Raw genomic sequence first — 26,856 nt, 5'->3', positions numbered from 1 at the left:
CACATTCTAAAACCTCGGGATGTTAAAAATGGTCAGTGTGCCCAGCGGTGTGGCTCAGTGGTTCAGTGTCGCTCTATGAACCAGGAGATCACAGATGGATTCCCGGTCAGGGCACAGGCCCGGGTTTCAGGCTCCATCCCCAGTGTGGGGCATGCAGGAGGCAGCCGAACCAGGATTCTCTCTTATCATTGATGTTTCTATCTCTCTCTCCCTCTCCCTTCTTCTCTGAAATCAATAAAAATATTTTATTTATTGCCAGGTTAGTTCTTCTAAAGACTTGCTCATTCTTTCTTTGAAAGCACATATTCAAGTAACAGATGATACTTATAATTGATCCTGGGAATTTCTGCAAGTGGAGAGAGACATGAGGGCCTTGAGGGGCGGTCAGAGTGCCCCTGGCTGTCAGGGGAGGACTGAGCCAGTGGGTAGTGTGGGGCTGTCTCTCTCCGCAGGGCTCCCGACAGGGAAAGGCCGGAGGTCAGAGCAGGGAGACGAAGCAAAGCAAACGGTTGACTGGCACTATCCAGGGGAGGACTGCCCCACCAGGACCCAGCCTCCCGGGAGGCCGCCCACACACGGCGCTGGGCTCAGCAAGGAGGCCTCAGGCTAAGCCCCTCTCTGGCCTGAGTCTCCACAACCTGACAGGTTAGTGGGCTGCTGTGGCCCCTGCCAGTGTGAACGATGCTACCGTTCTGACTAGAGAGCCACCACGAGCCCCCATCACGTGTCCACACAGTTCCTCTGCTGAGGCCGACAGTCTCCTCGGGGCCAGGGGAGATCCAGGTTCTGCCGGGCACCCAGCACAGCTGAATCAGCGACGGAGTGAGCCTGGTCCGCCTGGTGTGGGTCCCGCACCCTGAGCAGTCCCTGCTCTGAGAAGAGGCAGGCCCCGGGGCGATCGCTCACCTGCTGAGTAAAAGCTGGGCCCGGCCTCATGGACTGCTGGTCAAAGCTCACGTCTGGGAAGAAGCTGGTCAGAGACGAGCCCTTCAGGGAATAAGGAGAGGCGTTTAGCTGGAAGTCAGGGCGAAATAAGCCTTCCCCCCAGCCCGGTGCTCCCGCCGGGACTCACCTGGCCTGTGAGGAGCTGGAAGTCTGGCTGTGGCAGGGACGGGGCTGCCTGTGGCTGCTGCGGGGGCTCCTGGGCGTGGGGCTGCTGTAGGAGAGGCTGGGGGAGCTGCTGGGGTGTGGGGTACGGGGGCGGCGGGGACACTTGAGCCTGAGCGTCTGTGGGCAGGAAGGTAAGCGGGCTCCCATCGGAGGACACCATCTGGAAAACAACGTCACTACGTAGCTGAGCTTCCGAGTTCCTCGTCTGAGTCCTTTAAGGTGAGGAGACGTCGCGGTGAGGAAAGACCTTCGCCTGGGCGTTCTGTGCGGGGCTGAGAAGCTGGTTCTGCTCCACAAAGGGTATCTCGAATCTCACTTCCCCACAAAGCATTTCCCACTCCATGACAATTTCTATTGTCCCGAAAAACAAAAAACCCACCAATTTACCAGTTTCCTCTCAGTAAAAGCCATGTTGTTGGTGTTTTTGTTTGTTTTTAAATATATTTTTATTGGCTTCAGAGAGGAAGGGAGAGAGAGAAAGAGACAGAAACATCAATGATGAGAGAGAATCATCGACTGGCTGCCTCCTGCACGCCTCCTACTGGGGATGGAGCCCGCAACCCAGGCATGTGCCCTTGACCGGAATCGAACCTGGGACCCTTCAGTTCACAGGCCAACGCTCTATCCACTGAGCCAAACCAGTCAGGGCCATGTTGTTGTTTTTTAAGCCGTAACTTCTGATTAAAGATGGGAGATTAAAAAAAAGCATTTAACTCTACAGTCTCCCAAAACTCTACTGAAACACTAAAACAACATTAAGCAACGCTGAACATTCGTAAACGACACTAAAACAATAATAACAACAAAATAACCAACAACACGCGGACAAAGACACCAGGAGAGAAGGAAACCCAACACGGTTTGGAAAACGAAAAGCAGATGGTGAAGAAGCGACTGGCTTGGTGGAGCTGGGAAGGCCACTGCCATGCTGGCAGGGAGAAAGCAAGACGCAATCTGACTCACACTCGGGACCCCCAGGCAGTGGGAATGGGGGCAGCGCTGGAGCCAGGAGGATCTTGTCACAGTTCAGGTGAGAAGCAGGCGGGCTTCTGAGCCCTGGCCTGCAGGAGAGGGGAGGGCTCTACTCTGGCCAGAGGACAACAAAAGCTCTGGGCAGGGCTCACCGACTGCACCCGGTGAGGCGCTTTCCTGAAAACACCGGTTATGAGAAAGCTCGCTATTAAACTTGAGCCCCCCACTTTCTGTTCCCAACTCGGTTCTCAGGTCAAGAAATCATCAAAGAAATAATTAAAGAAATTTCCACCCTGACTGGTTGCTCAATGGTTAGAGCATCGGCCCACAGACCAAAGGGTCCAGGTTCAATTCCCAGGCAAGGGCATGTACCTGGGTTGCAAGCCTGATCCTGGCTTGGGTCCCGGCATGTGCAGGAGGCAACCAATGGCTGGGTGTCTCTCACATCGATGTTTCTCTCTCTCTCTCTCTCTCTCCCTCCCTCCCTCCCTCCCTCCCTCCCTCCCTCCCTCCCCTCTCCCTTCCACTCTCTCTAAAGTGAAAGGGGAAAAATATATGCTCAGTGAAGATTAACCAAAAAAGAAAAAGAAAATTCCCCAGAAAAGAAGGATGTGTTTTCAGATTGAAGAAAGCCACCAAATATCCAGACTCATGTCAAACAAGCCACGTTATTTTGAAATTTCAGAAAACTGGGGACAAAAAAAAGATCCTATGAGCCTCCAGAGAAAAAAAGAGAAGGGAGATTTCATTCAAAGTTTTATGAATCAGAATAAAAGTGGATTTCTCTAGAAACTAAAATGACAATGGATTAATAACTTCCAAATCTCAAGAGAAAATTATTTCAAATTTAGCATTCTATATCCAGTCAGTCATCAATGAAATGGTGGATAGGATAAAGACATTTAAATCATGCTGTGTACTCTATTTTGTAAAGCTACTGGAGTTTTTGTTTTTATTTTTTAAATATATTTTTATTGATTTTAGAGAGGAAAGCAGAGGGAGGGAGAGAAAGATAGAAACATCAATGAGGAGAAAGAATTATTGATCGGCTGCCTCCTGCACTCCCCACACTGGGGATTGAGCCCACAAACCGGGCATGTGCCCTGACTGGGAATCGAACCTTGACCTCCTGGTTCATAGGTTGACACTCAACCACTGAGCCACACGGGCTGGGCTGGAGGATTTGTTTTTAGCTGTATTAAGAAGAGACCTACCCAATTCCAAGCATTTGGGATTGAATTAGTAATATATACATAGAACCAAACTAACAAAGTAAGATATTTATTAAAACACAGGAGGGAAAAAAATGGTACTTTGTTATTTCATAGTGTACTATATAGTTAAACTCGGACTACATTATTATAACTATGAAAACATTACACACTGAGTACTGCTCTAATCAAAATCCAAATAAACCACATGGAGGAGGAGGAGGAGGAGGAGGAGGAGGAGGAGGAGGAGGAGGAGGGGGGAGGGGTGGGAAATATGTGTATATGTGTGTGGGAGGACTGGGAGAGATGAAGGAGAACGAAGCACTAATCTTCCGTGGTAGAATATCACTAGATAACACCTAACACTAACATTGTAGGATGAAATAAGCTTGAAATAATGTGGTTAAACCAAAGAGATGAGCTAAAGTGGTTGAACGCGGTCATCTCCAGGGAGCGAGAAATATGGGGGAAGGGGAAACAACTCTAATTCAGAACAAGTCCCTTAGAACTCTTTGACTTTTTAAATTATAAGCATGAATAACAATGATTTTTAAAAAAACACCAAATATAAAGCGAATTTAAAAATGGAAACATCTGAAGAAAGATGCTCTTTATCCATATAGTCTTCTTAAAATGTATCTAGGAAGCTTGAGTAATTTTTCATAGCCTGTCAAATAATTTTGCAAAATAAAATTAATAACATAAAAAGAACCATTAAAAAACAATTATGAAATACCCTCTCCCCAAAGGGATTACTCATATAATCAAGATCCCGTAGCTGGTAATTGGTACAGAATGACTAATAACTGGATTGCCAATCCTTCCATTGTGTGCGGTCCACTCCCCCTCCCTAAGTCATTACTCATTTTTGGAGAAGTGGTTAGTGAATGATGTTATAATGTATCTAGGGAGTGACCAACAGGTTAAAAATATATTCATTGATGATTCTGGTAAGGAAACCACCCTCAGAGCTTAGGATAAAAACAGTCAGCCAGTGAAAACATGAGCTTCTGTGACAGGCTTCGGACTTCAGCCGCCTCCTAACCAGTCTTTCATGGCGACATGGCCCTTATTACACCTACTCTTTCATGAGCAATAAAAGTCCTGTTTCTCACTCTGCAGCCACAGTTAGGGACAAGGGCCACTAGCAAAGCTTTAGGGAGATAGTCGCCGTCTTCTTTGGCTTTTCCTTGTGGTTTAAAGTACGTAGAGAGCTGCCTGGCCTGCGTGGCTCAGTGGCTGAGCGTTGACCTATGAACCAGGAGGTCCCGGGTTTGATTCCCATTCAGGGCACATGCCCGGTTGCGGGCTCTATCCCCAGTGTGGGACATGCAGGAGGCAACCAATCAATGATTCTCATCACTGATGTCTCTCTCTCTCTCTCTCTCCCTCTCTCTTTCTCTCTGAAGTCAATAGGAATATTTAAGAAAATAAATAAAGTACGTAGAGAGCCAGTGATTGGCTTGCCATACCTGCTTCCCTGAGCTAAGGCAGGCAGACCTGGGTTGCATCCTCTATGCCTTACCACTTTCCCCCAACCCCAACTTTGAGAGTTACAACACCTGCAAATGTTCCATGTTTGCTTAAGAATAATCAACACAGGCCTGCTCTTGGGAAATCATTACTGCATTCTGAGCTATTCACATTTCCACTCTGATTTCACAGATAAGTGACCTCATGGACAACCCTGGGTGTAATGGACTCAGTCCCAAACCAGAGAGAAGGAAAGCGATTCCTCCATCTTCAGGCTGTTTCGCCAAAGCGATGTTTACCTGCGCGGCAGGATAGGGGTTCATCGGGCTGGTGGAAGAGAGCTGTCTGCAGAAGCCCTGATGTGCTTCGGGGCCCGGAGAGAGCGTGAGAGGGCTGACGGGAGGCTGCCTGCGCCGAGAGGGGCCGCTCAGGTTTGTGGTGGGGAGAGAGGGGTTGCTGAGGGAAAAGAGGCGCAGTGAAGGGTGAAGCGTAGAAGCGCTGGGCGAGGTCTGCGGGTGGCTGTTCAGGGAAGAGGAAAGCGCTGTCTTGCTGAGTGTGGCCTGGAGGGAGGGGTTACTCCGGGAGCTCTGGAGACCTAGGAGAGAACAGATTCCAAGTTACTTGTCATAATTTCCGACCAAATCGCTCGTTTTCCAAGATTAAAGAAAACATCACTTCCTACGATGTGATGAGGATTCTGTGTGGAGGGGCCCTGGGAGACTCCGGCTGAACATGTATCAGATGTACCAGCGGCACGGAAACCCCCATCAGGGAACGGTTTTTTTGTGTGTTTTTTTTTAAATATATTTTATTGATTCTTTACAGAGACGAAGGGAGAGAGATAGAGAGTTAGAAACATCGATGAGAGAGAAACATCGACCAGCCGCCTCCTACACATCCCCCACCGGGGATGCGCCCGCAACCCAGGCACATGCCCCTGACCGGAATCGAACCCGGGACCCCCCAGTCCGCAGGCCGACGCTCCATCCACTGAGCCAAACCGGCCTCGGCGGGAACGCTTTTTTTGAGAGGAGGCGATCGTGTAACGGATGGGGGTGGGGGTTGGGGGGGCAGGACCAGGTAAGAGTGGGGAGTGGAGGCCAATGTGTAATGTGCTTAGCTCAGCCCAGGGAGAGGAGCCAGGGCTGTACCACAAAATCTGTTCATTTTACTTTCTTCATCCTCCCCCGAGGATATTTTCCCATTGATTTTTAGAGGAAGTGGAAGAGAGAGGGAAAGACAGAAACATTGATGTGCGAGAGACACATCGATTGGTTGCCTCCTGCACACCCCCAACCAGGGCTGGGGCCTGGAAGGAGCCTGCAACCGAGGTATGTGCCCTTGACCGGACTCAAACCTGGGACCCTTCAGTTCACAGGCTGACGTTCTATCCACTGAGCAGCACCGGCCAGGGCCACAAACCCAGCTCAGAGCCCCGCGTGCCTCGGTCCCAGGCACACTGTCGAACCCCCGGCTGCTTCGGGGAGCAGGCTTCCTTGGAGGCGTGGCTCTCAGGGAGCTGCCTCCGTGTGGCCTGTCAACACCCTGAGCGCCCAGAGGGTCCCGGGAAGAGACACCCGCCATGTCTCCGGCCCCTCGGTGCCTTCCTCTTTGTTTTCCTGGCTCCCAAGACACTGTTCATCACAGTCCACTCCGATTCAGGGGAAAGGAAGCTTTTGCTGGTGCTTAGTGTTGTTTTGGAGGGAGGGTGGTAAGTTTTAGCGTGAGCAAGAGCGTTTGGGGAAGGCATTTGCATGACACAGGGAGCTGGGGCACAAGCTGGAGGAGGCCAGGGGCACTGTCCTGTGCCCTGTTGGGTCCTGGGCACCTGGCATGGGGCCTGACAGGGTGGCTTCACTCCGTGAATGAATGCTGCTGCTGAGATTCTTAACTAGCAACACCCATGTCTCACAGCTCAGTCCATCACTCTTGGACCAGCAGGTGAAGTGGTACTGTTTTATGTTGATAAAGAAATTGAGTGTTAGCCCAGCCGGTGTGGCTCAGTGGTTGAGTGTTGACCTATGAACCAGGAAGTCACAATTGGATTCCAGGTCAGGGCACATGCCCAGGTTTCGGGCTCCATCCCCAGTAGGGGGCGTGCAGGAGGCAGCTGATCAATGATAGTCTCTCATCATAGATGTATCTATCTCTCTCTATCCCTTTCTCTTTGAAATCAATAAAAAAATATATATTTTTTAAATTGAGTGTTAGATAAAAATTATGAAAATGAAGGAAGAAATAAAGCATTTTTAGCTTGCAAATAACTTTTAAAAGGTAGGAAAGACGTCTCTAATAAACCCTAAGTAGTATTCCACAACTCAACTTCCTATGTAAAGGTTGGAGATAAGGCTGGTCAAATAAGAATTAGAACAGCCCTGGCCAGTGGCTCAGTTGGTTGGAGCGTCATCCTGTACACCAAAAGCTTTGATTTCCAGACAAGGCACCTACCTAGGTTGCAGGTTCAATCCCTGTTCGGGGCACGTAAAGGAGGCAACCAATTGAGCAATGTCTCTTTCTCTCTTCCTTCCTCTCTCTAAAATAAAATAGCAACACAAAGCAAACATATCCTCAGCTTAGGTTTTTTTTTTAAAAAAGAATTAGAATTAGAGCTAAAGATATGATTCAATTTTTTAAAAACCCCACTCATTCAGAAAAAAAAAAAAGCACAAACATCTTTAAAAAAATATGTGCGACTTTGTGTCCCATGCGTTTTAAGTTCCATGCACAGGAACTAGAAAAAGCTGATCCTGGTTCTGGACGCTCTGGACAAAGTAATGCTTGCTTGAGGAAAATACAGCAAGTGATTAAGCTCAGGATTTGCAACTGAAGCCCAAGGTTGGAGGCGATACCAAGACCCAGGAGAGCTAAACGCCGACGTGACGTGACCTATGTGACCGTGAATGTCTTTTTTCATAGAGAACGACCAGAGTCACCTAAGAAAAGCAGCAGGATAAAAAAATGACCTAAAGAACCAAGAATAAAGGTGCTCACTGAAATCCCTTCTTCAAACCTCAAGTCATGTTGCGCCCCAGCAGCACGACTGCAAATCATTAGAGCTTGCCAGGGACCGCCCAGAGAGGGCCACTCTCCCGTGAGTGGTGAGCTGATCCACGCAGACGCGTCCTGTTGAACCCAGAGTGGAAACCAGCAAGCACTTTCCCACAGACAGACCCTCACCGAGGACCCTTCCAAAGGTCCACACAATTCTTAGGACGGTTACTGCCTGGGCTGTACCGCACACCGAGTGTGAGAGGGAGTAGTAACACCTGCCCACACACTGACAGAGCGCATGTCAGGGCTCCAGCAAATGTAGTCCCATGGGTCTGAGCTGTGGACACTTACATTCATACTAGAGGCCCGATGCATGAAATTTGTGCAAGAGTAGGCCTTCCTTCCCCCAGCTGCCGGCACCGGCTTCCCTCTGGCACCCGGGACCCAGGCTTCCCTTGCAGCCCCAGCTTTATCTGGAAGGTCGTCCTGAAGGACGTCTGGTCTAATTAGCATATCACTCTTTTATTATTATAGAAGATAGAAACACCCAAGTCACATTGCGGGTAGCATTTCGATAGAGCCACATGCCACATCTTTTAGCCCTTCTGAAAATTTGAGCCAATTATTTGGAACTGTAGTAGATTTCTATTAAATATATGCATCTATTTAAGTATAAATATTGTCATGGTATTCACTGTAAATTTTCTAAAATTCAAAACGTTCTCTTTTGAAATCCAATGGGAAATTGGAGGGATCTAGAGATGGCTGTAATGATTACATATCATCACGTGATATTTACTAAGAGCCACTAACACTGCTCGGCCAGCACAGACTAGAATTGACACTTATTTCTTGACTCTCAAGTCTTATTCTCCAAGTCCCCGGGATACAGGGGCTGCTGAAGATGATAAACAAGGAGGCTTATAATGCCCAGTAGACACTGGGCCACCAGAGCAACATGTTAGCAGGGCCAGGACCTACAAGAACAGGATGTGGTCACTCCACACTCCACTAACAGGCCACCTGGCTGGGCCCCACCTGTGAGGAAGCCACCTGTGGGTACGGGCAGGGTTCCACAGAGCAGGGGCACTTACCAGAAGAGCTTCTGATGCCCAGGTGAGTCATAGCAGCAGGAAGGTTGCCCACACTGTTCCCCATACTCATGCCACCAAAGAGGGGGTTGCCGGTGTCCAGGGAGGCCGGCAGGGGCGTCGAGTAGTGCAGGTTGGTTAAGTCTGGCAGGGACCCTCCGGTGTTCAGGGTCCCCAGAAAGGGGGAGAGGCCCATGTTTGGACTGTTGTGTGGAAAAGCGCTGAAAAGGGAAAGATAAATGTTACTTTCTAAAATCGTTAGGCTTTGGGGACTAGGACATGTCTGATACGTTCCCTCATCAAATAAAAGCAGTCAAAGATCCAAGTCCTCGTGTAAGCTCTGCCTCCGCCTCGTCCTGAGAACTCGCCTCCTTGGCTCACCCCCTCTGCAGGGCCCCTCCTTACCTGCTGGGTTGGACGGAGGATGCATCTATACCCACTTTATAGGAGTATTTTTCAAGACCGGATGAAATAATTGATGTAAAAGCACTTTAGAAATTATAAAGCACCTTATAAAGGCACTGCTGTGCAATTTACACGATTCTGTTAGCTAGGTTTCTAAATTCTCTTTCCTACACACACACACACACACACACACACACACACACACACTGTATCAGCCAGGTACCTTCCAGGATATAGTTTTTTGGGTTTTTTTTTATATTTTATTGATTTTTTTACAGAGAAGAAGGGAGAGGGATAGAGAGTTAGAAACATCGATGAGAGAGAAACATTGATCAGCTGCCTCCTGCACGCCCCCTAGTGGGGAGGTGCCCGCAACCAAGGTACATGCCCTTGACCGGAATCGAACCTGGGACCTTTCAGTCCGCAGTCCGACGCTCTATCCACTGAGCCAAACCGGTTCGGATAGTTTTTTAATTATAGTGTGGAGGATGGCTTACGGGAGCAGAAAGACAGCAAGGAGACCCAGTAGGAAGCTATGGCTGCTTCAGGAAGAGGCGGGAGGAAATGAATTCAATTGAAGACACTCCACTCAATACAGCATGGTCAGTAGAGCACGTCCCCGATACCAGATACTGATAATGGGGCCCCAAGAGATTTGGACAAAGCAGGGAGATAGAGCCCAAAAGAAAATAATTTGCTTAAAATGAATGAATGGATAAGTAAATAAATAGAAAAGAACTTGCAATGTCACACAATCCAGTAGTACAGTGACAGAGCCTGGCAGCATAAGGGGTGGGGACAACGACCAGCAGGCTGGAGGGGGCTTCCTGGGGGCATCCGAGTTCAGTTTGAAGGCCAAAGAATTCACATGGTGAATTTATGCAGGAAAAACCATTTCAGGCAAATTCATAGCGTGGGCAAAGCAGAAAGGCGTGAAGCCACACAGTGTGCCCAGGAACTCAGACACCACAGTAAGGTCAAGTTTAAGAGGGGCGGGTGCTGATGGGAGACGGCCCTATAGCAGGAGCATATGAGGCGGAAAGCTACGTGCTGACGGCCAGAAGCCTGTGGAAGGCAGGAAGCAGGGAGAGACATGTGCAGTCATTCTGAGGACAGTGTGGCTAAGACTCGGGGGCGTGGAGGCCGGGGTGCAAGAGGCAGAGCCTGGAGATGGAGGGGCGAGTTATGACGCGCTGAACAGTCAGAAAGGGTGCCAGGTGCCCACCGCGCTTCTGCTTCAAGTCATGTGTTTACCAAGAGCCAGTTGTGTTATTCACAAACACATGTATGGCAGTTTTATTTATTACTGCAGTTATGTAATATAATTACTTTAAATAACTGAAATATTGAGTACCAAAGAGAGCTGTTGTTTTCATGAAAATCCCGTTGACTTTCAATGAACACATAACGCGGGAAGTTTTGCAGAGTTCTGTGCCGAAGTAGCAAGATTTTCCTTTCGGGAAAACCTTGGGACAGTCCCCGAGCCATGAACAGAAAGAACATTACTTACCTGCCACCTGCAACATCACAGGATCGAGGGCGCCCTGACAGCGACTGAATCTGGGGAGAGACAGAAGCTGGGCTTACTCACTGAAAAGCCAAAATCAAGCTCTTAGAAGTGTCTTTATAAGTATCTTGGGGCTCCAGTCAGTGCAAGCGAGAGGCAGTTAGCACCTCACACAGTGGCCCTTTAAGTTCTAACTAGACTTCTCCAGGCACAAGGGAGACAGAACATTAAAATGTTCTTAATTTGATGCTTTATTAACTTATCTTCTAGATCTATAGTATTTCCTTCAGAAAGGCCAATGTTTTATATACAGAGCTTATTATTTTCTGGTTTGTTCATCCTCACCAGAGGGTATTTTTCCATTGATTTTTAGGGCGAGTAGGAGAGAGAGAGAAAGACAGAGAGAAACATCGATGAGAGAAACACATCGATTGGTTGCCTCGTGCATGTGCCCCGATCAGGGCCCGAGGTATGTGCCCTTGACTGGAATTGAACCCAGGACCCTTTGGTCCACAGGCCGACACTCTATCCACTGAGCCAAACTGGCCAGGGCCATATAGAGCTTTTAAATAGACATTCCTTTTCCATTGGCCTGAAAGGAAAAGAATACAAAAAATAAAACAGGGTGAAGAAAGAATAAATTACTGTCATAAGAAAATATTTCAACTAGAAAATAAATTGGGGGGGGGGGGGGCAGGGAGTTTTTGGTGTTTGTTTACTGCAGAATCCCTGGGCCCAGAATGTCTGGCAAAAGGTGCTCAATCAATGTACTATATGGTGAAAACCATGAATGAACCCATTGACGCAAGTCTTCTCCCAGAAATGGTTAACGGAGAACAACAAATCCTTAAGAATTAGGGAGAGGAGTGCCTCCTCCCAGAGAGGCCGGGCACTCGGGAAGGAGTGGCTGCCCTCCCTTCTCTGCTGGAGGAGACGTAGCTGTCCTCAGGGTAAAGCCTCCAAAACGACTTGTGTCTCCACAGCCAAAAAGACAACGTGCGGCTGCTTATCCTCTGCTTAAGGGGATGGATTTTATTTTATTTATTTATTTTTGTTCATCCTCACCCGAGGATATATTTCCCTTGATTTTTAGGGCGAGTAGAAGAGAGAGGGAAAGACAGAGAGAAATACCGATGTGAGAGAAACACATCGATTGGCTGCCTCCTGCATGAGCCCCGACCAAGGCCCGGGCCAGGGAGGAGCCTGCAACCGAGGTACATGCCCTTGACCGGAATCGAACCCGGGACCCTTTGGTCCGCAGGCTGATGTTCTATCCACGGAGCCAAACCGGCCAGGGCAAGGAGATGAGCTTTAAATCATCTCTCTCCCTCTCCCCAGTGATAAAACATCAGTGCATCTCGCTTTTACAAAAGACCTGTCAAGCCCACGCCAATGCTGACGAGGACCTTCGTGGACGTGGCAGGAGAAAATGGGACTGGACGGAGGCAGCCTAGCAGGCGGGCAGTCAAGTACCGAGGCCAGATGAGCAACTGCATCACTAAGGGCTGGGGGTGAACGGCTTTCTTGCAAAGGCAGCACAGCTTCCCGAGGGGAAGGGCCCAGCCCAGCACCGTGGGACCTCCCCCGTCCACAGCGGGAGCACGGTGGGGGTCAGCTAGCACAGTGGACACAAATACTCATGGAAATCCTAAAACAGATGACTTGTTTAACGACTCCCTGAGGACTCAGGTCAAATCCCTTGACTTAAAAAAGGGATATCTGGTGAAGCAGCAGCTGTGGACAGAGGCGGGTCACTGGTAGAGGGTGTGGCCACAAAACAGCAAAGTCTGCCTATGGCTTGTAACCGGGGTTCAGTGCGTTTAGCGATAGGAATGAGATATGGGGGACTAATCGTTTGGTGTGTTTTTTTTTTTTTTAAATATATTTTTATTGATTTTTTAGAGTGGAAGGGAGAGGGATAGAGTTGGAAACATCGATGAGAGAGAAACATTGATCAGCTGCCTCCTGCACTAGGGATGTGCCTGCAACCAAGGTACATGCCCTTGACCGGAACTGAACCTGGGACCTTTTAGTCCGCAGGCTGACGCTCTATCCACTGAGCCACACCAGTTAGGGCTGGTGTGTTTTTTTTAATGAGTCCATTCACATGCAAATTAGGGAGCCAAGAGATCAGTGTACTAACTTACCAACAAAATGTGATCATTCTTACTCGAGCCATCATTCCCTAGTGTGTTCTTCCTAGCTCTGTCCCCAAAGAAGTTACCTTCCTTTCCCCATCTCCTCGTTTCCCCGCCACAGGATGCACAGGGACCGCTGAAGGGCAAACATTCAGTGACCACAAGCACAGTGAGGGCTGCTCACCCACCTCCTTGGCCTCCCACAGCTGCTTTGGCAGTGGCTTGGGGACGTTTAGCAGATTCTCTTCTTTCAATGAACCAGGGAAAGACATCACTAAAGTGGGGGAAGCACAGTCATTGCGTTAGACGGCAGCCATCACAACACGGGCCGAAGAAATGATCTTCGAGAGAAAACCATGATTTAGTTCACAAATATTCATTGTTGTTCTCAGAGAGAGACCGGAAGACAAGGGGAGGGCCAGCCCTCAGGAATTAGGGGACCCGATGCCCGGCTGGGGGTTCAACATCAGACACTGGTGACTGCTCGGAATGCACATGCAGTTAGGGCTTGGTGGCCACGTGCGCTCCACTTTGACTGTCATGTCATGACTGTCTGTTTTAGCCCCACACAGGAGACCCACGGGTAACAAACCCCAAAAAGAAGTCACTTAAAACAGGGACCAGCCCAGTCGGTGTGGCTCAGTGGTTGAGCACTGACCTATGAACCAGGAGGTCACGATTCGATTCCTGGTCAGGGCACATGTCTGGGTTGTGGGCTGGATCCCCAGTAGGGGGTGTGCAGGAGGCAGCCGATCCATGATTCTCTCTCATCATTGATGTTTCTCTCTCTCTCTCCCTCTCCCTTCCTCTCTGAAATACATATATTAAAAAAAAAAAATAGGGACCAAAATTTCAGAGTTAATTCTGAGAAAAAGATTTGAAAAATGAAAGAAAAATTCTACAATAAGTTTATTTTATCTTATTTTTACTAACACTCAGGATCTGATTGCATTGGTGGCCTCTCAGAATGAGTTGAGGGTGGGGGCGCTGTAACAGAGCCCCATGCGGTGCCTTTACAGTCAACCGCACCCCGTCAGGACAGCGCCGTTCCTACTCAGATATCCAGGCTTATCAGCGGTCCCCGGTCTCTCTCTTAATCAGGACACTCAAGCCACTCTCTTCTGAAGAACTCATTTTGTTCACATCCTTGTTGGATTTTCTTTTCTTCAAATGCTACCTAGTCTGACCCTTACTATGAACGGCTTCGGAAACGTGGAGTCCACAAGGGCAGGGCCTTGAGTCTATTCAGCAACGTTTCGGCACAGGGAGTGCTGGAAACAGTGCCAGCTCAACCCGGCTCTGCAGCTGACTCGCAAACTGGGCGGCAGGAATAATAGGTTTGAGAGCCTTTATAAAGCAATACAAGGAGACACTCGAGAATAAACAATCGCTCTCTGCGGCACTGATGGATGACAGGAAAAGTTTCAAGGGCTGAGTGAGGCGGCTTCATGCCTCAAGGTTACTGCTCATAAGAGACTGGTCACAGGAATACGGCTGGGGAGACGCGAAGGCCTTAAAGAGGACTGCTTCCTTAGAGAACTTCACTGATTTGGTCTTCATTTCCAAGTTTTACTGAGAATTCCTCAAAGGATCCACTGCGGGGATGAAAAGAAGCTTGAAGCCAATTATTTATTTGTCCTAGTGGATGTTTACTGATGTTTCAACTTTTCATGAGGTTATTCATGGCCTAAAATGGCTTGCCCGGAAAAGGACTCGATAGGATGATGGTAGAGAATTGTGCCTCTCGTGCGAGATGCGCCTCATATAGCATACTCCCGTGAGTCCTTATCTCTGCAATTTATTGTAAACCTAATTTAGTTGTTCACTTTCAGATTGCGAAAATTAAATTTCAGATGATGAAGATTTAGGGAAAAGGAAAAAGCGTCTGGCACTGAATGAATAAACGAATTGTATCAGATCCTCACTTATCACTGGCTTTAAGCAAACATTTCAGTAAATCTCCAATATCATGTGATCGGTTTTATAAATCTCAGTATCTCCTGCAATTTCATTTTGCAATCAATTTGCAGTTTCCTCACACTGCTTATTTACATGTGTCAATCACAGAGTCTCAAAACTTTCTAAATGGGCAGAGACAGGCAGCTGAGGAGGGAGGAATACTGGAATAACTAATGGTGTTAGCGACCAATTCATTAATATTTTCTTTTTCCTTAAAGATTTCTTATTGATTTTTAGAGAGAGAGAAAGGGAGAGGAAGGGAGAAACATCGATGTGAGAATGAAACATCAATCAGCTGCCTCCTGCACACCACTACTGGGAATCCAGCCCGCAACACGGGCATGTGCCCTGATCCGGAATAGAACCGGCAACTTCTAGGTACAGGGGGAGATGCCCAACCAACTGAGCCACACTGGCCAGGGCGACCAAGTATTTCATATTTTCATGTGATGACAACCTCTGCTTCCCTGCACACCCCTGTGACTGGGATTATGGGGAAGCAGATGACGCAATCTCACCATTCGCTTCCTTTCTCGTGGCCTTGGCCATGGGTAGCCCTAATTTAATAGAGCATCTCAGACAACTAAACTCATTTGTAGTTGTCAGCATTTTGGGAAGTTCTGAAAATGAGCATCAATTAGTTCACATGTTGAAAGGAGGTCATGTAAACTCGTCAGCATCCCGCCCAGCCCACCAATCCGTACCTTCCCCATGTCCATTGTTCTCACCATCACAGAAACCTAGGGGGAAAGAAAACAAATACTTTTATGTGGCGCTTTCCTTTTCCTTTATTCATGAATTTGTCACTCTTTCTGATTTGAAATTGAATTTTTAAAATTCTATCCATTTTGGTACACTGGTTGAGGTCCGGCTAAGATGCATTGGCCTTGATGCTAAAATTAAGACAGATACGGTTAATTTAAGCCTAAAGTTGGTTCCTATCTACTTTTCTTCTCCTTTAAAATTATCTCACTCTTAAACTGTCCTAAGGAAACAATTTTCAAAATCTGAGAACCTCTATTCAGCTTACAAAATAAAGAAATTTGGATCGAAACCTCTTCCAAATGCATCGCCCACTAGGAAGGGCAGTAATTGCTTCACACTCACCACGCGGGCCCAGCGGAACAAACGGAAGTTCCATGCTGTATGTAGTTATGCAAATATTTCTTGCAAAGAGTCAAGTTATTTAAAAAAATAATTTATCTGAAGTCTCAGTCAACTTAAATAGGGGATGTGATAGCTAGTCACAGAAATTTAAAAATTTGACTTTGAATACATTCTAACCGAATAAAGTACTTTTTATAACATTTAGGTTCTTTTCTTTTTAAATACATATGTGTTTTTTTTCTTTTTAAAGAAAGAGTGAAAGGGAGAGGGAGAGAAACATAGAAAGATCGATGAGAGAATGTCGATTGCCTGCCTCCTGCATGCCCACCACTGGTGATCGAGCCCACAACCCAGGCACATGCCCTGACCGGGAACTGAATCGGCAACCTCTTGGTGCATGGGTCAATGCTCAACCAGTGAGCCGCACCGGCTGGGCTGAATAAAATATTTTTAACCTATAAAATACACTGTTAATGACAAGTATAGTATATCTAATTGCTCTGGGCTAAAACCAAAGACTTGTGCCAAGTAGGTAAGATTATTATTCTCTTTAGAGACATCAATTATACCAAGTGAGTTTTCAATATAAAATCAGGAGAAATTTTAAAGTTCCAAGCCTTTAAATATAGGCTTACTTACTTAAAGTTTCAATATGTTTTTGGATAAACTTAATCTGTAAGTTAACCAGATTAGTCTATAAACTAAATATCTAACAATCATTCACTCAACATATATTAAGTTGCTACTGAATGCTAGATGTGGCAGGTGGCAGAGTGCAGGGGTGAAGACAGGACATGGATTCAAATTCTACAGTACAGCGAGAAGAGACCCAATTTTAGTGGAGGCTGGGTGCCTGGCCAGCACCATGAGTCCCCAGGAGCAGGAAGAGGTCCATAAATTGAGCACATTCATAAAGACAGAATTTTTTTCAGGCTGATGGAAACAGAATCTAAGTCAGTGATTTAAAACTTTATGTTAATGCACATAAAGACCACTTGGGTGAGCTTTTTAAAATGCAGATCCATGAGCTCAACCCTCAAAGCTTTTTGCCTCAGAAGGTGTAAGAATGGGCCCAGGAATCTACATTTTAAAATCACCCCAGAGGACCCTCCTCAGACGGTCCTAGCCAATGCGAGACTTGGGCTAGGCCAGTGGTCGGCAAACTGCGGCTCTTTGGCCCCTTGAGTGTGGCTCTTCCACAAAATACTGACTTCTGTGCATGGGCCACGAAGTTTCAATCGCACTGTATGTGCGCGCCCACATGTGGTATTTTGTGGAGGAGCCACACTCAAGGGGCCAAAGAGCCGCATGTGGCTCGCGAGCCAGTTTGCTGACCACGAGGCTAGGCTATCGCTTCACTGTGAGTGAACACAGCTGAAGAAAGGAGATGTGAACACAAGAACGTTCAGAAATGAGGTGCAGAGGCAAAGGGCCTGGCTCTGCAGTCGGCACTGTTACAAGGAGGAGAGAGGAGCTTCTGACTCACATTTTGGGGCCCCCGTATTGCCAAGGGCAGGGAACGTGACCATGCTGACAGCCCGATCACAAATAAAAAGCCTCACGTTGTACAGCAATCCAGCATTGCTTCTTTCTCATCAAGAAACCCCTCACTCGGGGTCTAATGAACAAGGCTGACCTGTCCCTGCAACACGAGGACTCAACCTCGTGAAACGGCCTGAGGGGGGAGCAGACATTGCACGCGACAGGCCATCAGTGTCACCGCCTCTCCGTCAGACTGGAACCCAGGAAGGCTTCACGGAGGAGGTGGCACCTGAGTTAGACACTGAGGGTAACAACGAGGATGATAGTAACAGCTGCTAACAGTACTGTCCGCTATGTGCTGGGCCTTTACACAGGTGACCTCATGCCATCCTCACAGCAACTCTATGCGACAGATGCTAACCCTCCAGGTCGCTCTGCTAAGTAAGTTCGGGACTAGGACTCTGGCCTGTGCGCCTTCAGAATGTCCACCGTGCTGTGCCTGAGGGATTAGACATGGGAGTAAGGTGGGAAGGGATGCGCCCTGTGAAGACAGGCGGAGGAGGGGAGATGAGGCTTTGCTGAGAGAGGATTAAGTTGGCAAGAGGCAGGACATACTGGGTCTCCGCTAGAGCAGTGACGCGATTCAACTACGCTTTCGAGAGATGGTTCTGACAGCTCAGTGTGAGAAGGACTGAAAGGCAGGGAGACCAGGTGGAAACCAAATAGAACGGTCCAGGCCGAAGGCAGGAAGTGGGGACAGAAAGGAGAGGGCAGGTGGAGGCACCACAGGGGTAGACTGAGCGCGACTTGGCTGCTGAATGGTGACAGGGGCGGGACTGAGGATATTAAAGACACCACCAGGTTTGAGTGTAGGTGACCAGAAAGATGGAGGTGGCAGCAGCAAGCTCACATGTGACCAAAATATGCAAGCCAGGATTTCTACTGCTGAATGAAGAATATCATAGGACACAACCATAAACAAAGGGCTACCGAGAAAAGGAACAGGTGGCGATGGGCTGTCTGCACAGAGGGGACACTCACGTGCACCGGCCCAGCGGGGATGGCACAGCAGGGACCGAGGCTGCATCTGTGACCCAGGAAACGTCCTGGGTCAGAGACGTGGTGACCTCCTCAGTGTCACCGAGCCCATGTCCCCTCCCCCGGCTCAAGCCTGACTTCCAGCACAGTCTTGATTCACCGAGTAGAGGAGCAGTGAGAGGTGGATGCTCTAACCAGAGGGGGTCCTTTAAGAAGCCGCTGGGGTCTCAGCCTCCTCATTCTGGGCCCTCCTGCCCTCGAGGGGACGCTTTTTGCCCCCTCTATGACCTGGGATGCTTGCCCTCTCCCTCCCGTCAGGCACAGGCTCACTTCCTTCAGGGTTATTTGCATTTAAAACTTTTCCTTAACTATGCAGGTCAAAGCGCATCGCCTGTTGAAGGCCACTGACATCTGGGCCTCTACCGGACCCAGAGGAGGAGCTCAGGGCTGCGGCCCCCGAGTTGGCCATGCTCTGCTTCTAGAGCTCTGGGTGCAGAAGACAAGCACCCTCCACGCACCAGCCTCGGCTCTAGGACTCACTGCAAGGACGGGGACCACCCTGCCTCCTTCCCAGGACGGCCGTGAGCCCAGGAGAGTGAGGGGACCGTCTTGGCTCTGGGACAGGGCATGTCAGAGAGCCCGTAACTGTCCCCGTGTGCATGCAGGTGAAATAACTGAACGGCACAGGCTGCCAGGGAAAGGCTCAACATTTCCTTTTAGAGATTCTGGCTAATTAAACGAGAGCATATAAAAATCTTATTTGATTGAATGAAAGTCTATTGCTGCCTTTTATATCAACTGCTAATCACTTACGTGTAACTGTCATGACACTCAATCACCATCAGGAAAATCACTACACACGCATCAGAACAATGGCTTTGTTTTCTTGGGACACAAACCGCTCGTTAATGCATCCAAGTTTCTTGCTCATGGAGTTAAGCAGATGCTCCTTTTTCGTCCACTCACAACAACAACGAGTGGGAACACTGGCCGGAGCTACATCATTACGCTCAGGAAAGGTCCCCAGGGGCAGAGCAGTTACTGTTGCTTCTGCTACGAAGCCCGATTCTGGGCTCCATTACATTTTCCCATCACTTGCTTCATCTTTATTTGGTTGGTCCTATAATAAGAAATACCTTTTTGCAAAGCTAGTCGATATTTTTAAAATCCAAGAGGAAAAGAAAATGAAAAACTTTAATGAATTACAGGGGGAAAATGCATGAAACGATTTAAAATAGCTCCCACCAGCAAATAGAATTCTCCAGAAATAATTCCCATCCTTGGAGACTTGACTAAGATTTTAAACACACTGGCTTTCCCATGTAAACACGTCCATATTTGGATGTGTTTCTGGGTTCTGCGATACTCGCAGAAGCAGCCACGCGGTTCAAGCTGGAGGGCAGCCCGCCCTCTGGGCTGTCAGATACGTGGCCCAACAATGTTTAACTGCTGAGGTGACAAGGAGCGCCCCCTGATTCTCAAGTCACCCCAGAAAGCCGACTCTGGGATGTCTTTCTCTGCTCGTCCTGCCTGCCAGGATCAACACTTACATTCTTCTGCCTTCTCATCCATCCTCTCACCGTCCGACACTTCTCACCTCTTCCCGCTGAAGCCGCATCACTCTTAGCATAAACACTTCGCTCAATCGATCACTTTCTTTAGTTATTTTCTTTTCTCTTTGCACGCAGCCTCACAAGGTCCTACTTAAATTACCTATGATTTCCTGTCCTCTCTAGGCCTTAGCCCTTTCTGGAGTAAACTCTGCCAGAAGGAATGGCAGAGGCAGAAATCAGCTCTGCGTCCGGGGTCCCAGGTAAAAACCCATCGGTCTGGCTCCCTCCCAGTCCAGGGCGACTAAGATCCTGCCGCCATCACAGGGCCCCACTGATCGCCGGCTCTGCCTCTGCTGGGCTTTGTTTATATCTTCCCATCTCTACCCATCCTGAGTTCACCTCCCCCCCTCCCCCCCTCCCCCCCTCCTCAGGGACCCGCTTCTCTAACCCACACCCGAGTCTGACATAACCGCCAGCTTTACTCTCCTGTCCGTGTGTGTGTGTGTGTGTGTGTGTGTGTGTGTGTGTGTGTGGAAAATCGGCTGGATGGCCTCCACCGATTCTAAAAGATCCTACGCTTTACAAGCAACAACGGTTTAGTCATCTCTGATTGCACCAGGGAACAATTATTACTAAAGCCTACCCTACTATGTGCAAGAAAATAGGCCAGCCATGCTCTCCTCGGAAGAAACAGACCATTTAGGCTTTAGGTGTCTAAAAAGTGAAGAACCCAGAAAAGCTCAGCTAAAGATTTATTTGCCCGTTTCAAGACCAAACACATAGTCCTTCCTGTTTGTGGACAAGTCGACCCGGAGTGCTGACTGGCATACAAATGGACAGTCAGAGCCATTGTTCCTGCCAGATTCTAACCCCAGAGAGGCAGGCTGGCCTGTGTCTCAGCGAGCCAGACTGTTGCGTGTGCAGGCTGATGCTAGCGAGTGCTCTGCACAGGTAGCCACTGTGGTTTCCCCGCACTTCCCAGCACCGAGGGCTCCTCCGGCCAGGCACAGTGCTGCAGGTAAGACCATCAAGAAATCGACTCTGAGCACAGGAGTGACACAGGTGCCGAGAGAGCCACCCGCACGCAGGAGCTTTGGGGTGTTAGGACATGGATAGTTCTGGCGGACAGGAAGGCCAAGGATGGCCCCACAGAAATGATGACAAAGCGGATGGTGTTGATCAGGTAGGTCAGGAGTGAGTTATGGGAGGAAGAGTTGAGAACAGAATGAAACATTAGCAGAACCCAACGTGGTCCTCACGGCTGACTTGGGGAGTGAGAACGGGGGCGGGGGGAAGGCAGGTCCTGGAGCTCCTGTCATTCCAGACTGGGACTGGGACTCTCCTGGAGGGAGGGGGCACGGAGGACTGTACGCAGGAGACTATGATCAGATGTGAGTTCACTCTGGAAGCAGATGGCATGAGAAGGCTTTCCCCACTCCTGTCACTCCGGCTCTCCCCCACTTCACTCACTCTGGCCAAGGGAGGCAGGACAATGGTCTACCTGGCAAAATGGGGACCAACTGAGCAGGCGATGCCCAGCCCCAGTCCAGCCCCTCTCCTCCTCGGGGCCTTCTCTGCTGGCCTGCCCTTCAGTCTGACCCCACCCTCTCGTGGCACTCGGCTGGGCCAGCGCTGCGGGGCAGAGGGCCTCGTCCTGGGGTTCAGTCGTAATGGGCATGGACCCACAGAGAGGATCCGCGTCCTCTTGTCACTAATAAAGACATTTAGCTTCATCTGTCACTTCTGGTTTTATTTCTCAGTTTGCTCAGATCCTAGGTGAGAAAAGAAGACCTTCAGATAAATCATGTAAAACTGGATGAGAAATATATAGGCCTGGAGTTGAGGAGACCGGTTAGAAAGCTAGGATGGGTCCACATGAGAATGATGAGTGTGGAAGGGAAGACAGGAAACGGAGGGCCCAGAGGTGCCGAGGGGGAGAAGCTGCCGTGAGAGAGGCAGCAATCAAGCAGGTGACCTGTAAGCGCCACTCACCCACGGGGCACACACACCGTCCCCGTGCTCCTTCTCTGGAGACCACGGGCGGGGAGGGCACGCGCCAGGCAAGATGCCACAGGACAGGCAGAAGCAGGGCCGTGAGTCTTACCCATGTATGCGGCCGGCCAGGCCGACTGGGCCCCTCCTCCATAGGGGTCCTGGGGCTTGGTGCTTAGAGCACTCGTGTGAAGCGCAGAATCAGAATTGGTCCTGAGGGGGGAGGAGAGAGTCTGGCTGAAAATCCGTTTTTCCTTCGTGACAATGCAATAGTCTTCGCTGAACATTACCAACGGGAGAGAAGTCAGGATGATTACTCACGATGATCCATGCAATGAGGGGTCTGGACCTACCTGAAGTCCCTTACATCAATAACAGCCGCTGAAGGTCACCCACACCCCCCATGACTGTCACCTGTGCTCGCAGAGCTTTACACCTTGAAGCTGCTGGCATAGCTTAATGATCTATTTAAACGAGGCCTGGGGTGCATGGCTTCCTCCAAGACCTGCCCATCCTGCCTTCACTAAGGAACTCCTGTCCGAAGGCTCACCTATGGCAGCGGTTCTCAGACCCTTTCGGGGACAGTACAAGTCAAGGGGGTTGCAGTTCATACTAAAATGATCTTTGCCCCTTCGCTTGTTCTGGTGAGCACAGTGGAGGGTGACAGAAGCCGCGTGACATGTGAAGTCACTGCAGGCTGAACGCATCAGCAGAGAACCCAGCTACTGTCAGAGATTCGTCGAAGGGATAACGATGCCACTCTTCTCAATACACTTTTTTGTTTTGGAAAATGTCATTTTGTTTCTTAAAGAAATATTTATGTTAACATGCGTGGGGTTTACCATTTTTATTTTGCTATTTTCAAATTCATGACTAAATAACATTTAAAAATCTCTCATTTTCATTTCTAGTGTCAACAGATAAATCCCAATAGATACACCGACACAGACATATACTCCGTGGCTTCTAAGGTAAAGGACAAAAAACCCAGGAACTGCTGATCTAGAGCGTATTTCTGGAATTCCGCAGACAGCTCCAACTTCTACACAGCCTCGATGCTAGGAGATGACTGTTGTCCCATGCAGGGCCACGCTGTCTGCCATAAAAAGAACTTGTGGACCTCAAATCAGCCTAAAATGCTTCTCTGTGGCCTCACTGCACGTGGCCATGTGTCCAGACCAGGGAGAGGCAGTTCAGACCTTGTGTGGTGCAACAGGAAGAGCATGGACTCTGGGGCCAGAGGGACCTGGGTTCAGATCCGGCTCCTTTAGAGTCACAGAGACTCATCAGAGAATATCAGATGCAGAGACTACTGGGAAATTTTGTGTCTGTCTGTTTTGAAGATCTAATTGGCTTTATTAAGTGATTCATGAACCGGGCAGCATCCCCTCTAGCAGCTGGAGGGGGCCCCCTGGGAAAATGTGAATGCAGGTTGGTATTAGATGATATTAATGAGTTATTGTTCATTTGTTAAGTGAAATAATGAAACTGCGGTTACGTTTTGTTTGGTCTAAAAGGTTCTTACCAGCCTCGTACTGTTAGATATATTTATAGTAAAAGATTATATCTAGCCAGCTGTGAGATGGGGGTGGAAGTTATAGAAGAAATGGCAGGATGCTAAGGACTGAAGCTAAAAGATGAGCACAAGGGACTTCTTATAACTCTTTTCCCTTCTGTGTATGTTTAAAAGTTTGCACTATAAAAAGTTTTGGGTGTTTTTTAAATCCCAGTTTCATCACATATTAGCTAAGTGGCCTTGGACAAGTCATTAATCTCTTAGAACAGAAAAAACAAAACACACAAAACCTCATTCTTATAGGACGTTATCAGTACTGGCTAAAGACTTACACAGAACAGTGACTACGGGAGCCTGGCCCGAAGGGTCCCTACAATAGCTGACGCTTACTGAATACATGCTCCTCCCGTGTATTATCTTACTTAATCTTCATAACCATCCCTTACTGTAGGTACTATTATCTCCCTTTCCCAAATGAGAAAACTGGGCACAGAGTTAAAGAACTTGTTCAAGGTCACATAGAAAGAGGCAAACCCTGTAGTCCAAGCATGTCAAACTCGCAGCCTGCGGGCCGCATGCCTTGTTTGGTCTGTTAGCCTTTGAGTTTGACATGCTTGCTGTAGTCTCACCCCAGACCTCATGTTCTTAAACTGTATTAGTCTGTGGACATTCAATAAATGGTGAGGGGTTTGAGGTTTGTTTTCTTAACACTTCATATAAACACGAGTATGAACAGACTGGCTGGCTACGAGGCACTATATAAGGAGCATCAGGGCAATCATATGGGTTGGTTTCTTCCCAAGTTATTTCTACTAGGAAGCGAGCATGTACCTGTTAAGTGCAGCTGTCAGCCTGAACTCAGGATGCTTTTCTTCCTTCCAAGGACGCTGCTGCCTTTAAAAACCAGAATAAGATAAAAAGAAAAGGAGTTCAATCCACAAGAAGCAAAGCAGAGACTCAGACCTGGGCCTGAGAACCAACCTTTCCACTCGCCTAGCTGTGCAACCTGAGGAAGTCCCTGCAAAATGCTCGTGCTGCTCATCACGATGAAAATGAGGTCAGACTGAATGATCTCTCTGGCTCCTAGGATTTCTGATTTTTGTGATAAAACTGCCCCCAATCCGTGAGGATGGGATTACTAGCTGGGCATAGAGTTTAAAAAGGTGTGGGGCAAACAAACGCCTTTGAAAACCTTTTTTAAAAATATTGTTTTATTGCTTTCAGAGACGAAGGGAGAGGGAGAGAAAGATAGAAACATCAATGATGAGAAAGAATCATTGATTGGCCTCCTGTACAGCTCCTACTAGGGATTCGAGCCCACAGCCTGGGCATGTGCCCTGACCAGGAATCGAACCGTGATCTCCTGGTTCATAGGCTGGTGCTCAACCACGGAGCCACGCTGGCCAGGCATGAATACCTTTTGAAATAGTCCAAATCTATGATCAATTCCTCTCTAGGGAACATGAGACGTTCCTCCAGTATAAACTCACCCCTCATCACATACCCAATGTGTGTGTAGAGGGTTCTGTGCAAGCCTGCATGCAAAAACTGTGCATCCCATACCGATGGCCATAGAGAGAAATAAAACGGTTACAGTTACTCAGTTTATGAAAATATTTATCTACTCCTAGTGCTTGGAAAGCATAAGACATTTTTTCCTTGGATGTACATTTTAAAATATCAGTTTGGAGTTTATCTTTTCATGATTTTAAAATATTGTATTTGGGCCTAAGATTCTTGAGGGTAGCTGAAAACCTTCCTGGGTGGGGTCAGCTGTTGCCTACCTTCATACAGACCTTTCCCAGGTCCTGCCTACATGATCCATACAGTAAGTGCTGGGTAGTATATGCCAGAGAATGGACGGAGAGACCTCAGCCCAGAGAACTAAATGTTTTCAACATGTACATTTCAAATGCCTCCTGAATCTGACATGATCTGAAAATGATACCATATATACAGTGGATGTAGCAGGGATTTTTTGTGTGTTTTTTAAAATATATTTTTATTGATTTCAGAGAAGGAAGAGAGAAATAGAAACATCAGTGATGAGAATCATTGAACAGCTGCCTCCTGCACGCCCCAAACTGGGGAATGTAGCAGTTTTTCCAGTTAATTTCATGTTCTGTTACTCTCTATACTAAAGAGTACTCTTTCTTCTTTTTTGGTATATATCCTCTGCATACCAAAATATTGCAAGAGCCCCTAAATCAAATCCACTGTGCAAATTCCCATTCGGAAGCTTCCTGAAGCTGATGTTCCTTATGTAGCTTCCTAAGCACCCTGAGGACAGGCGTTTACTTGTCCATTTCTTAAACCTTCTATTTATATATATAAAAGGCTAATATGCAAAGTGTCCCCTCGAGAGTTCAACTGGGAGTTCTATCGATCACTATGACGTGCACTGACCATCAGGGGATGGCGCAGAATATGGTGGGCGACCAGCGGCAGCGGCGGGGCGCTGAGGGAGCGAGGGAAGGAGGCGGCGGGAGTTGAGGGGAAACCTGATCGGCCCTGATTGTCAGCCAGGCCTAGGGACCCTACCTGTGCATGAATTCCGTGCACCGGGCCTCTAGTATAACAATAATAAGTCAGAGTGTTCTATTGGCAAATGTATTCCAAATGTGTTTCTATTTTGTTTTAAAAGTGAAGATCTAGCTGTATTTAAATAACTTGTCATTTCAGACTTTCATATCAGCCTATGATTATACATGAAAATACTTAAGTTTTATAAGAGCGAACAAGATTCTGTTTTATATTAGAAATTTCTAGAACAGCACTCAGGGTAGATAAAATAAAACGAAAGTTTCCAAAATGAACACATGCCCATCTTATCTTTAAAACAGGGTTTGCTTACCTTGGCCAACTCTCGTCCAGGGGCTGCGAGGAGTAATTGGCTCCAAAAGTGCTACCGTCAAAGTAGGATTTTTAATTAAGGAAAAATAAGCTTAAATGCAAAGGTGGAGCAGAAACAAGGCCCGGGAATGATGGAGAGTTACACCTCGGAGGTCCGGGCCCTTATCTCCCCTCTCCACCCACCAGCTCTTCCTCGGGTTCTCTTATCACTTGCCCTGGAGCGTCCACACCTAACGAGGGCCATCTTCGTGTGATTCACGTGGGTGTTTCTTGTTTTTTATGTCTGCAGGAGCTTCTGTTTTTAAGAACTCCCTCTAACCCCACCCAAACCTGGTAGCACTGTCGTTCTGCGCAGGCCTCCCTGCCCGCGGGAGGGACCCAGGCCGGTCTTCCCAGCCAGGTGCCTGACGCTCCTGGAAACAGCGAATGGCTCAGGGATGAGCTTGTGACACAAACAG

At 48.1% G+C, this 26,856-nt stretch overlaps 1 protein-coding gene across 1 annotated transcript in view; it reads right to left on the bottom strand.

Annotated features, from left to right (window-relative positions):
- Window positions 1–26,856, bottom strand: part of CRTC3 (CREB regulated transcription coactivator 3) — a gene marked incomplete at its 5' end in the record, with an annotated part of 1,283,408 nt that overhangs the window by 1,192,525 nt on the left and 64,027 nt on the right. The window contains 10 exons of the mRNA XM_081114743.1: window positions 907–987; window positions 1,073–1,270; window positions 5,066–5,361; window positions 8,852–9,069; window positions 10,764–10,813; window positions 13,087–13,172; window positions 15,562–15,597; window positions 22,142–22,242; window positions 24,377–24,439; window positions 26,400–26,461. Coding sequence (XP_080970869.1) covers window positions 907–987; window positions 1,073–1,270; window positions 5,066–5,361; window positions 8,852–9,069; window positions 10,764–10,813; window positions 13,087–13,172; window positions 15,562–15,597; window positions 22,142–22,242; window positions 24,377–24,439; window positions 26,400–26,461 — 1,191 coding nt within the window. The remainder of the gene's footprint in view (window positions 1–906; window positions 988–1,072; window positions 1,271–5,065; window positions 5,362–8,851; window positions 9,070–10,763; window positions 10,814–13,086; window positions 13,173–15,561; window positions 15,598–22,141; window positions 22,243–24,376; window positions 24,440–26,399; window positions 26,462–26,856) is intronic.

The sequence above is a fragment of the Myotis nattereri genome, assembly GCF_964212035.1.
Source record: "Myotis nattereri genome assembly, chromosome: 21".
NCBI lineage: Eukaryota > Metazoa > Chordata > Mammalia > Chiroptera > Vespertilionidae > Myotis > Myotis nattereri.
Note: the sequence above shows the minus strand (reverse complement) of the source record. Positions and strands in the feature narration are given on the sequence as shown.